The 14,610-nt window shown below is 55.7% G+C and overlaps 2 protein-coding genes across 2 annotated transcripts in view; one reads left to right on the top strand and one right to left on the bottom strand.

Moving 5' to 3' along the window:
- The window catches only part of GTF3C1 (general transcription factor IIIC subunit 1), a 79,523-nt gene extending 75,415 nt beyond the window's left edge, over positions 1 to 4,108 (top strand). Inside the window, exons 35-37 of the mRNA XM_069570401.1 lie at positions 501 to 552; positions 1,953 to 2,145; positions 3,080 to 4,108. Of these exons, the coding sequence (XP_069426502.1) occupies positions 501 to 552; positions 1,953 to 2,145; positions 3,080 to 3,286 (452 nt within the window). The 3' untranslated portion in view covers positions 3,287 to 4,108. The remainder of the gene's footprint in view (positions 1 to 500; positions 553 to 1,952; positions 2,146 to 3,079) is intronic.
- Positions 4,109 to 11,245: 7,137 nt separating this feature from the next.
- Positions 11,246 to 14,610, bottom strand: part of IL21R (interleukin 21 receptor) — a 36,279-nt gene continuing 32,914 nt past the window's right edge. The window contains exon 9 of the mRNA XM_069570406.1: positions 11,246 to 12,692. Within this exon, the coding sequence (XP_069426507.1) occupies positions 11,970 to 12,692 (723 nt within the window). The 3' untranslated portion in view covers positions 11,246 to 11,969. The remainder of the gene's footprint in view (positions 12,693 to 14,610) is intronic.

The following is a 14,610-nucleotide window of genomic DNA, read 5'->3' as shown; positions in this document are numbered from 1 at the left end:
CTGTTGATACTCGTCTTCCCTCTAGAGGGCAGGGGCCTCATGCTCCTTAGCCGACCTGTGAATTAATTACAAGGACGAGGCGCTCTCATGGTTCTGGAAAGGGGCATTTCCTGAGGGGTCCTTACCAGGAAGCTGGAAGGGGAAGGATCTCGCCTCCCAGGGGACTTGGCAGGTGCCCCCCACCCCTTTCCTCTCCTCTGCTGGAATTCTCCCAGGGGTTTACACACCCAGCTATGTGGTTAGGGCTTCTGGAGAAGGGTAGGCACTCGCTCGCTCCCCTGGGGCGGGGGCATCCCCAAGCCCTGGGCACAGCCCCCAGACTGGCACCTTGCCGTCTGTCCATCTGATACTGTCCTGGGGGTGCAGCCCCCACACCCCGCCGCCCCGAGGAGGGAGGTGCTGTCTCTGTGTTCACGGCCTTACCGTGTGGGATGAACAGTCGGGGGAGAGACGGGTGGGCCCCACCTCTGCAGTCTCCCACGCCTCTCCCCTCTTGTCAGGTCTGGCAGACGGTTCCGCGGCTGGCAACCTCTCCCAGGTGGCATGGGAAAGGTGAGTGTGGTTCAGGCTCCAGCGGCCTGGGCTGGGAGGGGGCGGTGAGAGCCTCGGAGGGTGGCGCCCAAGGTCCAGGGTAGATTATTACCTGGAGGTCTTTCACAAAGGTTTGTCAAGCACAGCGCTTCTCAGCCAGGGGTCTCAGACACCTGAGGGACCGTGGGTCCCCCTCACCAGAGACCAGGCAGGCGCCCCTTGCCCGAGGTGGACGAGCCCAGCAGTGCTGACGGCTGTAGCGCCCCGTCCGCTGGGAACAGTGGGTGTCACGGAAGTCCGAGGGGCGCCTCCCACAGCGTGTGCATCACCCTCGGCCTGAAGGGCCGTGTTCTCCCGGCTCAGATTGGGCAGGCGCAGTCACATAGTCAGAGCCAGGTGTCCAGCCAGCCTGGGGTCCCACACTGGGACTCTGTGTGGTAGACCTGTCGCTGCTTTCGTTTTTAGTAAAAACCTTCTAAACCAGTCAGACTTCCCCTGTTGCTCAGATGGTAAAGAATCTGCCTGCAATGCAGGAGACGTGGGTTCAGTCCCTGGGTCAGGAAGATCCCCTGGAGAAGGGCAACCCACTCCAGTATTTTTGCCCGGAGAATCCCATGGACAGAGGAGCCTGGCAGGCTACAGTCTATGAGGTTGCAAAGAGTTGGACATGACTGAGCAACTAAAACTTCTAAACCAGTCACTGCTTTAGTTTTTAGTAGAAACCTTGTGAGGAAAGTGCCCAGAACCCCCGAATACAGCGCAGAAGCAGAGCTGCTGCATACAGACCTGTGAGCTTGGTCAGAAGGGGATGCAGCCATTTGTTGTTGTCGTTGTTAATGAAAGTAAGCTTTATGATGCCAAGTAATTAACACAGAGATGCAGACAGCCCCATTTTCTTCCAGATGTTTGGGGTCAACTTATAGCAAAGGCAGAACTGAAGCCTGCTTTCAGTCTTAGGGAAAGCTCAGGGGTTAGGCTTGGTTTGGGAGGTTGACTCTTTTCTTCTGCATTTATAACTTGCGCGTTTTAGAATTGACTACAGAGCGCCAATAGTTGTGCAAATGCTTAAGCAGAAAAGAAGTTACATTAAGCAGAATTCACACTGTATAGTAAACGAGGGGACCAGCTACTAGGTAAAGAGTCCCGTCAAGTCTTCCCTACAAAAGAAAAAAAAAACCTGCAGGTTCTGTCAGGTCCCAGAAGAAGCTGGTAAATCTAAAAGTCCTGGCTTTTCCCTGCCCCACCAGTGTGGGGTGATGAGGGGGCTGGGGCCCATCCCTCCAGGCGGCAGGAGAGCTGGAGGCAGAAGAATAGGAGGGAAGTGGTCCCCAGCCCCTGCCGAGGTGGGGCCACGTGGAATCAGCTGTCTCCCCTCCCCCACTAAGCCTGATGCCCGTGTCCCCCGCCCCCACCCGCCGCAGGGACTGTGAGAGCGTGCGCTTCATCGGGCGCCCGTGGCGCATCGTGGACGGCCGCCTGAATGCGCCGGTGGTCAAGGGCATGATGGAGGCGGTGCTGTACCACATTATGACCAGGCCCGGCGTGCCCGAGAGCTGCCTGCTGCAGCACTACCAGGGTGTCCTGCAGCCGCTGGCCGTGCTCGAGCTGCTCCAGGTGAGCCTCTCGGTGGGGAGGGCGCGCGCTGGGTCCCGGCCCCACCGCACCTTTCCCCTTCCGCAGTCTCAGAGGGCGGGGGCCATGGGCACGTGGGCTGAGCTCTGGGATCGGCCACTGCTTACCAGCTCAGCCCACGAGGGTGCACTGGCCTCCTCGCAGGGAGCCAGCTCCTCAGAAAAGTCTTGGGCCCCTGGTATCCCCCCCGCCACCCCCAAAGCTTACTCCTGCCCCACTGCCCTCCGAGGTCACTGTGCCGGCCGAGCCCCACACCGATTTCCTTCCTCCTGCATCTGCTCTTCAGCGCTGCCAGCACCCAGCCCCAGTTCTCAGCACTCAGCCTCCCACAGCCCCCACCCCTGCCCTGGGTTCCCGCCCCAGCTGTCCCTCCCAGGTCCTCCTTCAGCCCCGAGCTGCTGCCTAGGCTTACACGGAAACATCCACGGGGTCTTATCTCTGACCCTTTCTCAAGACCAGGGCTCAAGGGCTTGCATGCCCACGGGGACCGGCAGGTAGGTGAGTGACCAACCCTCGTGGGTGGCCGGGAGAGCTGGTGAGGTGCCCACAGTCTCCTAAGGGCAGCTCGGCTTGATGGCCGCCCTGGGCTCCGGCCGTGTGTGCACAGGAGTTCCGACTCCTCGACAGAAGCAGGAGAAGGAAGTTCAGTGTGTATTTCGCCGCACTTCACAGCAGATCTGGGCCACACAACCCCATCTGGAAGCCAGTCTGCAGCCCCTGCTCAACACAGGGCCGCTGTATAAATGCTGGCCACGCCCTTCTCTCGCGCGTGCTGGGCTCTTGCTTAAACCTGCCTGGTCAATCCCTGCTCGTCTCTCAAGGTCACCCTCCTGTGTCTGTTTTGGGAGGCCACTCTGGGTACAGAGGACGTGGTCCTTAAATGCCCCTGGAAACCGGTCTGTTTGTGCCATTGCAGGGGCTGGAGACCCTGGGCTGCATTAAAAAGTGTGTGCTGAGAAAGCCCGCGGCCGCCTCGCTCTTCTCGAAGCCGCCGGTGGGAGAGGCGCCGCTGAGCCCGGACGAGAGCCCCGTGGTGTTCTACGAGCCCACGCTGGACTGCACCATCCGCCTCGGCCGCGTCTTCCCCAACGAGGTCAACTGGAACAAGTGGGTCCACCTCTGAGGCCTGTGTGGTCCTGGCGAGCCTCCCGAGAGTTTTCCTGGGGGGCCTCTGCCCATGTGTGGGGGTGGCCTGGCAAGGTCGGGACCCAAGGATTCCTGCATCCCACCCATGGGAACACTGTGTGCCCAGCCCGGCCCTGGCTGTGGTTTCTGGCCTGGAGCTCTGGGCGGAGGACCAGCTGGCCGCCTGCTCCCAGCCTGTCCACGGCTGGCCTTCAGGACTCTGCTTTGTCACCCCTGGAGCTGGGTGGGGGAGCTCAGAGATGCCGCTCCTCGCCTGCTCTCCTCCTGTTTCCAATCTCTCTGGATCCTGGGTTGTGGTGAGGGCCCCTGGTGGGCTGGTCCTCCAAGGGCTTCTGAGACGATCCTGCCCTTCAGGAGCAGAGCCGCCTGCCCAGGTCCTGAGCCTTCTCTGTGGACATCTGCCCGCTGTCCAGTGAGGGGTCAGAAGCTGTGGGCCTCGGGGGTCTGCCCCATCCACACAGACTCACGTTCCAGCTTCCGGCCACCCCATCATGGAGGACTCTCCATGCTCCCCAGAAAACCCCCCTTGGTCTGAGGGACAGGGCCTTGTGGGGACATGTCATAGAGCACGGGCTGGGTGACCCCCTGCCAAGGCTGCCACTGAGACTTGTTCCTCTGGAGGCAGGACCCCTGACTGCTGAGCCTGCAAGCCACCTGCAGGCCTCCTGCCACCTGGAAGCGGGGAGTCCTTACAGGTTTGGAATTTGTCTTTTTTTTTTTTCAGCCTCTTTCCTTATTAAAAAAAAAACCCTGGCATGTATTTATATGTTTTTTTTTAATTAAAGCGAAGTAAAACGCATTTCGTTTTGTATTTCCTAAAGAATCTTTGATCCCCCAGGGGCCTGTTGTTTTCCACCATGGAACAGCCAGGAAGAGACATTGTTGGTAAAACCCGAGGAAGAGGTGGGTGCTGGGGGTGAGCTTGGCTCGGCCTGTCCCGGCACTGCCTCACCTCACACCACTGCCTCGAAACCCTTCCTCCTACTCAGCCAGGCCCCGGCCTCTCCCTTAACAGGCATCCGGCTGCACTCAGGCCAGGCCTGTGGCCAAGCGCACGGCCTGCGATGCCGGCAGGCTGCTGAGGTCGAAGCCTGGAGCGTGGAGTCGGCCCACGGCTGGTCTCTTTCACTCAGTGTTTCTTTGTTGTTTTTTAGTTACCAACATTTCTTTAAAATTGGAGGTTTCACATTTTTAAAAAAATCCAGATCTTTGTCTTCTCTGGAAAGATCTAGAAATACTGCATGTGACAGTCCCAAGTATGGGACATGCCCCCCACCCAGTCATGGCTGGCCCTCCCCCAGGCCAGGTCTCAGGCCCATCAGAGCTCCTCTCACTTTAACCTGCAGCTCATGGCCTGGCCCACCTGGCAGCCTTGGGTTTCCAGCTTCTCTCTGCCAGGGACCTGGTCCCCAGGCCAGACTCCAGGGTGACGGGGCAGAGGACAGGAGGCATGGGGTCCGGAGTCTCGAGAGTGAACCACCACCCCCAGCACTGCCAAGACCCGGCCAAGTTGTGGCATCATTTTTTTTTTTCCTTCTTTATTCGTTTTTACTCTAAAGTGAAAAAATAGCATTTGGGGTGATCTGGGGTAATCAAGTAGAATAATGGATATGGTTTGCTTTATAAACAGAAAATACAGATGCTGATTATGTGGGAATGCATTTCGTGGCGGGAGGAAGGTAGGGTTGATGTCCCGTCCCAGAGCCTTGTTTTTCTCACCTGAGAAATGGGGATAGACTGTCCCCCTCACAGGAGGGCCAGACGAGCTGAAGAACACCAGGGACAAGCACGTAGTAGGACTCAGTCAAGTCTGTTTCCTTCCCTGTGTCCCCAGATTGAGGGACAGTCTGGGCACGTGTCTAGGAGCTGGACACCAGGGCAAGGAGTCAGCTCTCCAGTGGAGAGAGGGGGTTTCTGTGACCCTCATTCCCACATCTAGGCATCCTGTGCAAGGATGACTTCCTTCCCTCCCTCCCCCGACCCATCCCATCAATCTGTCCGTGTGTCCATCCACCCCCTCAGCTAGCCCCCATCCAAGGTAGCTCTCTGCCTTGCCAAGCTCTGCACCCAGGGTTTGCAAAACCAGAAGTGTAGACCAGAAGCTATGAGATCAGATGGCTTCAGGGCCAGGCAGGTAATATAAAGTGGCCTGGTTAATACTAGGCAGGGTAGGAACTATGGAAAATTAAAATCTGCATGCCCAGGGTGAGAAGGAATTCATGTTTAGAAAAAAGAGATTTTAAACACTGACTACCTAGTAAAACACTCCGCCTGCAATGTGGGAGACCTGGGTTTGATCCCTGGGTTGGCAAGATCCTCTGGAGAAGGGAACGGCTACCCACTCCAGTATTCTGGGCTGGAGAATTCCATGGACTACAGTTCATGGGGTCGAAAAGAGTTGGACATGACTGAGCGATTTTCACTTACCTAGTAAAACACGGGATGCGAGCAGGGGAGCACCAAGCCCAGAGGGGTCATGTCCTGTTCACCCCGAGTAACAGCACACCCCAGACCCCTGAAGGTCTGTCCTCTGGGTTCCTTGTCCCTCCACACTCTTCATTCTTTCTCCTCTTTACTTACATAAGGTGTTAGTCGTTCAGTCGTGTCCAACTCTGCAACCCCATGGACGGTAGCCCACCAGGTTCCTCTGTCCATGGAGTTCCCCAGGCAAGCACACTGGGGTGGTGTGCCATTCCCTTCATCAGGGGATCTTCCTGACACAGCGATCAAACCCAGGTCTCCTACATTGCAGGTGGGTTCTTTACCATCTGAGCCACCAGGGAAGCCCACACCCTTCGTGTTTATGCCTTTTTGCTTATATAAGCCACAGCTAATCCATTCTCTTTAAACACCTAAACCTGCAGGCTGCTTTCTTCTCCAGGCCTTTTTCTCTGCATTTACATACCTTTTATGCTCCCCACCCCTGAGAAATCACAGACCTGTGATGGCATTTTGCGTACTGACACAGCTCCAGCTGTGGCTCACCCTGGAGTGCCCTTGCACGTCGGTGTCTGCACATAGAGAGCCGTGAGTTAGGAGCTAAGTCTAGACGGGAGTCCTGGCACTGAGGTCCTGATGATTACTCCCTCTTGGTTGAAATTGCTTCCTGGTCTTCCCCACTGAGCATCTTCTCTGCCTTCCCAGGCCCCGCCTCCCTTCCTCCTGGAGCCCAATCAGATCTTGCTCAGTGTCTGGCAGCTGCCAGCCTCCCACATCCCCTTCCTCCCCTTCCAGCCTCACTTTGCCCATGGCTACCCAGAACCCTGGGCTGAGTGTCCTCTGGCTTCACCTGACTCCCCACCCTTCCCCTGGGTCCTTGACCCACTTATGCCAGGGAATTTCCCACATGTGCATGTGTGTGTGTGAAGTGTGCATGTATTTTTTATATGCGTGTGTGTGAAGTGTATGTATTTTTTATATGCGTGTGTGTGTGCGCGAAGTGTGTATTTTTATATGCGTGTGTGTGTGAAGTGTATGTGTATTTTTTATATGCGTGTGTGTGAAGTGTATGTGTATTTTTTATGTGTGTGTGTGTGTGAAGTGTATGTGTATTTTTATGTGTGTGTGCGTGAAGTAGATGTGTATTTTTTATATGTGTGTGTGTGAAGTGTATGTGTATTTTTTGTGTGTTTGTGTGTGTGTGAAGTGTATGTGTATTTTTTATGTGTGTGCGTGAAGTAGGTGTGTATTTTTTATATGCGGGTGTGAAGTGTATATTTTTTATATGTGCGTGTATGTGTGAAGTATATGTTTTATATGCGTGTGTGTGTATGCGTGAAGTGTATGTGTATTTATATGCATATGTGTATGTGAAGTGTATATTTTTTATATGCATGCGTGTGAAGTGTGTATTTTTATATGTGTGTGCTGTATGTGTGAAGTGTATGTGTATTTTTATGTGTGCACACGTGTATTTTTTATATGCATGTGTGCGTGCGTGTGCACACGTGATCTCCCTGCTGAGTGTGGTCTCACCACCCACCCCGCCTGGTGCCCAATGCAGGCCCACCCACCCAAGGAGTAGAATTCATCCCTTGTTGACAAAGGGCCTACTAAAAAAGAAAAATAAATAAGAATTTTTAAAACAAATTTTAAATTTAAAAAATTATAAGGAAAAAATGGAAAAGAACGTACTGTAAATAAATAATAAAAAAGAACCTACCACAGTTACCGAAGGGGAGGGACGAATTGTAAGGTTAGGATTAACAGATACAAGCTACTGTACATAAAACACACACACACACACAGTGTCGCTCAGTTGTGTCCGACTCTTGCGACCCTGTGGGCTGTAGCCCGCCAGGCTCCTCTGTCCATGGGATTCTCCAGGCAAGAATACTGGAGTGGGTTGCCATTTCCTTCTCCAGGGGATCTTCCCAACCCAGGGATTGAACCCAGGTCTCCTGCATTGCAGGCAGATGCTTTATCCTCTCAGCCACCAGGGAAGCCCTATACATAAAACAGGGAACCAAGAATTACCTTGTAGCACAGGGAATTATACCCAGTGTCTTGTAATAAGCTATATGAAATATAATCTGCAAAAAGAGAAAAATCATTTTGCTGTGCATCTAAAACTAACAGCATTGTGACCAAAAGAACCTACCGGTTCACCTTGTGAACGTTCCCACCACACCGAGTTGCTGGGACAATTGTGTAGCCAGCTGACGGTGCCAGGCAGATGCGAGTGCAGCCCCTGGACCTCAGCGCAGGGAGCACACCGCCTTCAGCTGGCTCCTCAGCCAAGTTCCAGTGCTCACCAGCAGGTGGCAGCAGCCACCCAACATCTCCGTTTGCTGAGGGCTGGTCTGGTCTCCAGATGTCTGTATTAATAGCTTGTGGTTTGGGCTTCCCAGGTGGCCCAGAATCCGGCTGCCAATGTAGGAGACCCAAGAGACCCAAGAACCCAAGAGAGGTTCAGTCCCTGGATCAAGAAGATCCCCTCGAGAAGGAAATGGCAACCCACTCTGGTATTCTTGCCTGGAAAATGCCAGGGACAGAACTGAACGTACATGCACATGCAGCTCACTGTCCAGCCAAATTTAAGGTTGAGGTCAACCAAAGTATATGGGAGTGCGGGTCAGGGTGGGGCTAATTTGTCCACAAAAATGGTAAAGTAACATTTTCTAAGCACTTCCAATGTGCCCGACACCGCTATCCATACTTCACACGTATTGATTCCTGGTCCTGATCAATATACCCATTCCATGTATGAAAAAACAGACATAAGGAAGTGAAATGGTTTCTGCAGGTTGAAAGCTAGTAATTGGGTCTCCTAGTTTCCCAACTCAGGCCGTCCAGGCTCAAAGCCCTCTCCACTTAGGCCCCTTTCCAGAGATGGGGTTTGCCTTGGGTGGGTGGCTAGCATGATGCTGAGAGACACCCCCCCTCAAATTGCAGAATCTAAAATTTATTTTCTGGGGCCATCAGTTTTTAAAAAGAGGATGCTCACGTCTTTTGCCCCCAGAGATGTACCGCAAAAGCCCAAGGGGAGTGTAGTTTCAGGCATGGCTGGATCCAAGAGCTTAAGAGGTATTATCAGGAATATGAGTCCGCTTCCCAGCCCTGCTTTCCAGTGTGTTGGCCTCGTCTCAGATGAGCTCAGATGTTCTCTAGGGGTCAGGGGGGGCCGGGTCACGTAGCCATTCCCAGAGCTGGGGTCAGCCCCCCAGTGGTGCTGACACAATCTCGGGCACCCATGGCTGTTTCTTCCCTCCTGACCCAGGTGCCCTCCAGCAGAGCAAGATGAAGAGAGTTTGGACTTGAGGTCAGGAGCCCAGAGTTCAAGTTCTGACTCTGACCTTTAATTCAGGGTGTGACCGCAGACAAGTCACTGGTCCCTTCTGCACCTTCACTTCATTTGTTGAATGGATATCCCGCCCCTGGGAGCCTGCAGATGGAAAAGGGCTGGGCCAGGAGCAGTGGGTGGCACCCTCCTGCCTCCAAAGACAGGGTTGTTAGTAACTGTGTGGCCTGGACGCTGGGTGACGGGGACCTCCGAGCCCCCCACCCCACCCCATGTTTAGGGCTCAGCCACACCTCCAGGCCTTTGCTCAAGCTCTTCCCTCTGCCTGAGTAGCTGGTGTCCCTTACAGCTCCTATTCATTTTCCAGAGCCCAACAAATGCCACCTCCTCCCTGAAGACCCCCAGGGCCTTCCTACTGCCTGCTCTGATCTCCCATCCAAGTGCTGGGGTTGCCTCCTACCAGCCAGGAGTATCGATTATAAACATCTCTTCCAATCCCGTGTTTGAAGCCGTCAAGTTGCTGGCTTGAAATTGACCGTGGTGAAATGTTTACACCGTGGAAATAAGCAAACGCTGCAAATCAGGCTTTACTGAGGAGGGCTCCCTATGTGCCTGATCGGGAGTGAAGCAGCGAACACAAGAGGTGAAGTTGCTACCTTCCTGGAGCTTGTGTTTGGCACTTCATCCTTGTCTCTAGCAACTGTTTATCTCCATCCATCCATCCAACTGTTCTTCCTTCCGGCCTTGACCATCCTTCCGTCCACCCACTAATGCACCGACTCGTCCATCGGTCATCCACCCACACCCCTCCTGGTACTCCAGCCCCCCAGGTGGGCCAGCTCCTGTCTCCCTTCTGCACTTTTATGAGCTGGGTCCCCTTCAAAGACCCAGTGTCGGTGAGGAGTCCTGTCTGGCCCAGGCCAGAGACCCATGCCCCTCCCCCACCCTGGCCTGCCATCAGCGGGGGTCGCAGGTGTCCCCTCTCCCTACACCTGGGCCCGGAGCTCTGGGTGCTGGAGAGCTGAGCTGCTTCCCCGGAGAGCCAGGGGCTCATGAGCGCCTGGAGCCCGTGGTCTCCCTGAAGGTGTGAAAACCACAGCACACCTTGACCCAAGCGTCTCCGGGGTGACGGCGGGGGGGTGGGGAGGGCTGCTCACACCTGCAGGAGCTGTGGTTTCACACCTGTGCTCCCATCTGCACCTCGCACATCCTGATCCCAGTCCCACTGTTAAGACCATCAGTGTTCTAGAATTTTCAGAACCAAGGCATCTGGTGTTCTCTCAGCAACTTAGAAGTCAGAGGAGCCATCGGCAGGACTGACAGGTCAGCCTCATCCAAAAGCAGAGACAGCCCAGAGCTTCAGGTGATGCCCTGCAGCCTGACGTTTGGGAAGGACCACAGGCCAGGCAGGGCCAGGCCGGGGCAGAGAGTCCCTCAGGGCTCCGAGAGCTGGTGGCTGAAACAGACTCCGCTATTTTAACCCTGTTCAGTGGCCTCGAAAAGCCTGCCTTTAAAGGTGAGCACCCTTAGGAGAAAAATGATCTCTTTTCCTTTCTTTTTGATTTTTATTTCTATCGGGCTCTAGAGAAGGGGATGGGAATACTTCTGCACGTTATGCCACACTACAGAGATGTCCATTCTGATTTTCCTGGGATCTTTTTTCCTTTTTTAAAGTAAGAATTGTTTGCAACATGCAGCACCGATTTCCAGCTCCTGTGAAAAGCTGACGTTCAGTAAGTTGCCTTCAAAATGTCACAAAGAAGTATTTTCTTAGCATCTTAATTTCACATTTCAGCAGGCTCTCTGACAAACTGTCAAGAACTTGACTCCCTCTAATTCCCCAGGATGAACAGTTAAGATGCCAGGGACCAGGACCACCATGTCCTTACTACCTAGACCAGTGTCCCTCCCCCACAGTGAGTGCCCCGAGGAGGGTCCTCTCCCAGCATCCCAGCACCTGTGTGTACTCAATAAATATCTCTTGGGCGCATAATGGGAACAACAAACGTGCAGCAGGCACCCAAAAACAAAATCTTGGTTGCTGAGGGGCTGATTCTAAGATACAAAGCTGGTTTTCAGCCCAGAATCTCCCAGGTGCCCCTCTGCAGGGCGGGACAGCCCGCAGGTACCTGCGTCTTGTCTGGTTTCTCAGCCCCACCCAACCTCCAGCACAGACCGTGGTCCTGGCCGCAGAAGGAAGGAAGCCGATGTTTATTGAGGCTCTGGGCTGCACACCGTATGTGGGCGACCTCTCTGATTTCTCCACAGGGTAGGTCAGGCCACCCACATGGTCCAGACAGGAAACTCCAGCCCAGAAAGGGGAAGCGACTCGCCGAAGATGGCGCAGCCAGGAGGTGTCAGAGTCAGGATTCAGAGCTACATTCATCGCCCACCCTCCCAGTCTTCCCACCCCCAGGGTCGAGATGGGCTTACTTGGTCCCCTTTCCCGCCCCCTGCGAGGTGATGAGGAAGAGTGTGGACCTTGTGCAGCTCCCAGAGGCAGGACCTGGGGTGGGGGGTGCTGGGTGCTGGGCTTGTGGCCTGTCCCAGGCAGGGAGGGCCCTGGTCCCAGCGCATGACTGGCCTCTTGGCACATGTCCTGAGGGCCACCCTCACGTGCCTGGGAAGGAGGGAGGCTGTCCTCGCGTGCACAGAGGCATGTGCCGCTCACATCCATGCATACGGGGAACTCACATCGGCACAGACACACGCATGGCATCACCACGGGGGTGCTCCATGTCCTCCCAGGCACATGGGCCACACACACGCATGCACACAGCCACGCCAGTGGCCCCTGAACCCCAGACGCACAGTGTGAGCACCAGGCTCAGGCGTCCCGTCGGGGAGACCAGAGCTGCAGGCCCCTTCACTCCATAGCCCCCGGGGGACCCTGTCCGCGGCTTGTGGCTCAGGAGCATCACTAGCTGGCCTGGGATCCCGGTGGCGTAGGTGAAGGGGCTGTGACCACCCACTGTCGGAGGTAGCTCCTGGGGGGTTCCTCGTCCCTGGGGCTGCTGAAGTCACTCTCCACGGGGCTGCCACAATCAGAGTCCGCAAAGCCGCTGTCAAACGTGTTCATGTCCAGGCCGACCGGAGGTGAGCCTGCCTCACTGTCCGACGGCCCGGGTGTCCAATCTGCCTCATCCTCATGGGACAGCCTTAGCCGGTCAAGGAGGCTGCCCGGCCTCACGGGGCCACCGGCCGAGACGCAGCCACAAGACAGGATTGTGGCCCCCGTGCTCAGGAGCGGATCCTCTGTGCCTGGGCCAGGCTCCAGGCCAGTGTCCAGGTTCAGGGCAGGGTAGCCATCATCCCCACAGGTGCAGGGCCAGTCACACAGCCCCTCTGCATCCACCACGGTCACCGTGTCGATGGACACCAGGCCATATAGCCGGTCCTTCTCCTGGCTGTAAACCGAGCTGCCCAAGCTGCCTGCAGTGGAGGGCACTGGGCCCCAGGAGCCAGGCTCAGGCACCCCGTCAGCTTCCACCAGTTCTGTGGGTTCCGGCAGCTCCGTGGGCACCAGACCCTTGGCTGTACCCTGCGGTGGGCACGGGCTGCACATCTCCAGGGCCAAGTGTACCCCGGGGCTCCAGGGTCTCAGCTCCAGGCTGGAGGCAGTGAAGGGTGTGCCCACCCATTTCTGCAAGAGAGACAAGGAGGGAGAGTCATGGATGGGAGCAGGGACAAGGTGCTCGGTCACTGAATCGTGTCCAACTCTGCTACCACACGGACCGTAGCCCACCAGGCTCCTCTGTCCATGGGATCTCCAGGCAAGAATACTGGAGTGCGTTGCCGTTTCCTCCTCCAGGGGTCTTTCCGACCCAGGGATTGAAACTGCAACTCTTGCGTCCTCCGCATTGGCAGGTAGATTCTTTACCACTAGGGCCATCTGGGAGGCCCACGGACACGGGTTAGGGGGTGAGCTGTCTATGCATAAACAGACACAGAGACAAGACAGACAGTAAGAGAGACAGAAAGGAAGACTTCAGAATATAGAGAGATGGGGGTGGGGAGATGAGTACTCGGCTGTGGCCCTGTCCAGAGAGGGTCCCCTCCACTGTCCCTGCATCCCTGGGCCTCAGTTTCCCCACCTGTAGCAAGGAGCCATGGCTCTCGGCAGCCTGCAGGCACAGATGATCCGCTGCTCGGCGGCCTGGGGTCTGTGTGGGTGTGGGGTCAAGACTCCCGAGTAGTGGGGACCAAAGGGCAGGAGGGCCTGAGGACTGAGTGGCAGGGCCCCCACCAGGCCTCCTGTTTTATCTTCCTTGGGGAGATTTCTCGAAACCTTGCTTCTCCTGTTTATGTCCTTACTAGGGTGGACATGTGGCCAGGCAAAAGCTCCTAGCTTCTCGGGTCACAGCTATGTCCCCCAGAGGCTCACACAGTGCCTGGCAGACAGTAGGCGCCCCAAAAATGTATATTAAGTAAATGAATGAGCGGAATGAATCAAGGACCAGCCACTCGTAAAGGATAAGGTGGTGGCGGTGGTTCAGTTGCTCAGTCGTGCCCGACGCTTTGCAACCCCACAGACTGTAGCCCACCAGGCTCCTCTGTCCATGGGATTTCCCAGGCCAGAATCCTGGAATGGGTTGCCATTTCCTACTCCAGGGGATCTCCCTGACCCAGAGATCAAAACTGCATCTCCTGATAAGGGCTGCAGGGCAAAGATGAACTGCGGGGCAGCCATCCTTAAGCTTTAAGGGTCTCCCTGCCCTTGCCTGCCAAGGGTTCCCTTCATGACACGGGGTTTCCAACCAGTCAGCAGAGAACATCCCTGAGAACCAAAATCTCCCAGTTTTGAGCTTCTTGGTCAGAAAGCTCATCTCAGAACCCTGCTGAGGCCCATCACCCCTGATCTAAAGTCACTTCTCAGCTGTGTGGCCTTGAGCCAGTTACTTGCCCTCTCTGCTTCAGCTTCCTCATCTGCAAAACGGGCCCACTAACAGTCCCCACTCCACAGAGTGCTTGTGGGGATTAAATGATACACTGAATAACATCAGTGGAGCTCCTAGCAGAGCACCCAGTGCACCAGCGAGGGCTATATGAGTCTTGGTAAACAAACAGAATAGACGTAAGAGCTGAGCTTCAGGGAAAGTGCAGAGGAAAGAGGAAAGGCTGGTTGGACGTGATGGAACCTAGGCCTCGCCCCTGCCTGTCTCTGAGCCTCAGCCTCTGGTCTCCTCGTGTCTCCCCTGGAACAATGCAACACCCAGCCACCCACTCACAGGGGCTGTTACACAGGTGAAAGGGCGGAGGCGAGACGGCACTCCATGATGGCCAGGCAGCCGGCAGGTCGTGCCTCCTGACTTTCAGGCTCGGCTGGAGCAGTTTGTCCGCCCCGCCCGCCATCACCACATCCTCTTGGTGGTGGCTGCCGCCTCCGGGGGGTGGGTGGCGGTAAATGGGCACAGAGAACCCATGGGTGCTGGCAGAGGGGGTGGGGGCCCCATGTATTTTGCAGGTGGGGCCATTTCCCTTCCCAGAAGCTGCTCCCTCGCCACCTCCAGAGCAAGGGTTTCTACGAAAGGACTGGGAGGCCAGTCTGAGGCTCAAGGGAC

This window comes from Ovis canadensis, chromosome 24 (assembly GCF_042477335.2).
Source record: "Ovis canadensis isolate MfBH-ARS-UI-01 breed Bighorn chromosome 24, ARS-UI_OviCan_v2, whole genome shotgun sequence".
Lineage (NCBI taxonomy): Eukaryota > Metazoa > Chordata > Mammalia > Artiodactyla > Bovidae > Ovis > Ovis canadensis.
Note: the sequence above shows the minus strand (reverse complement) of the source record. Positions and strands in the feature narration are given on the sequence as shown.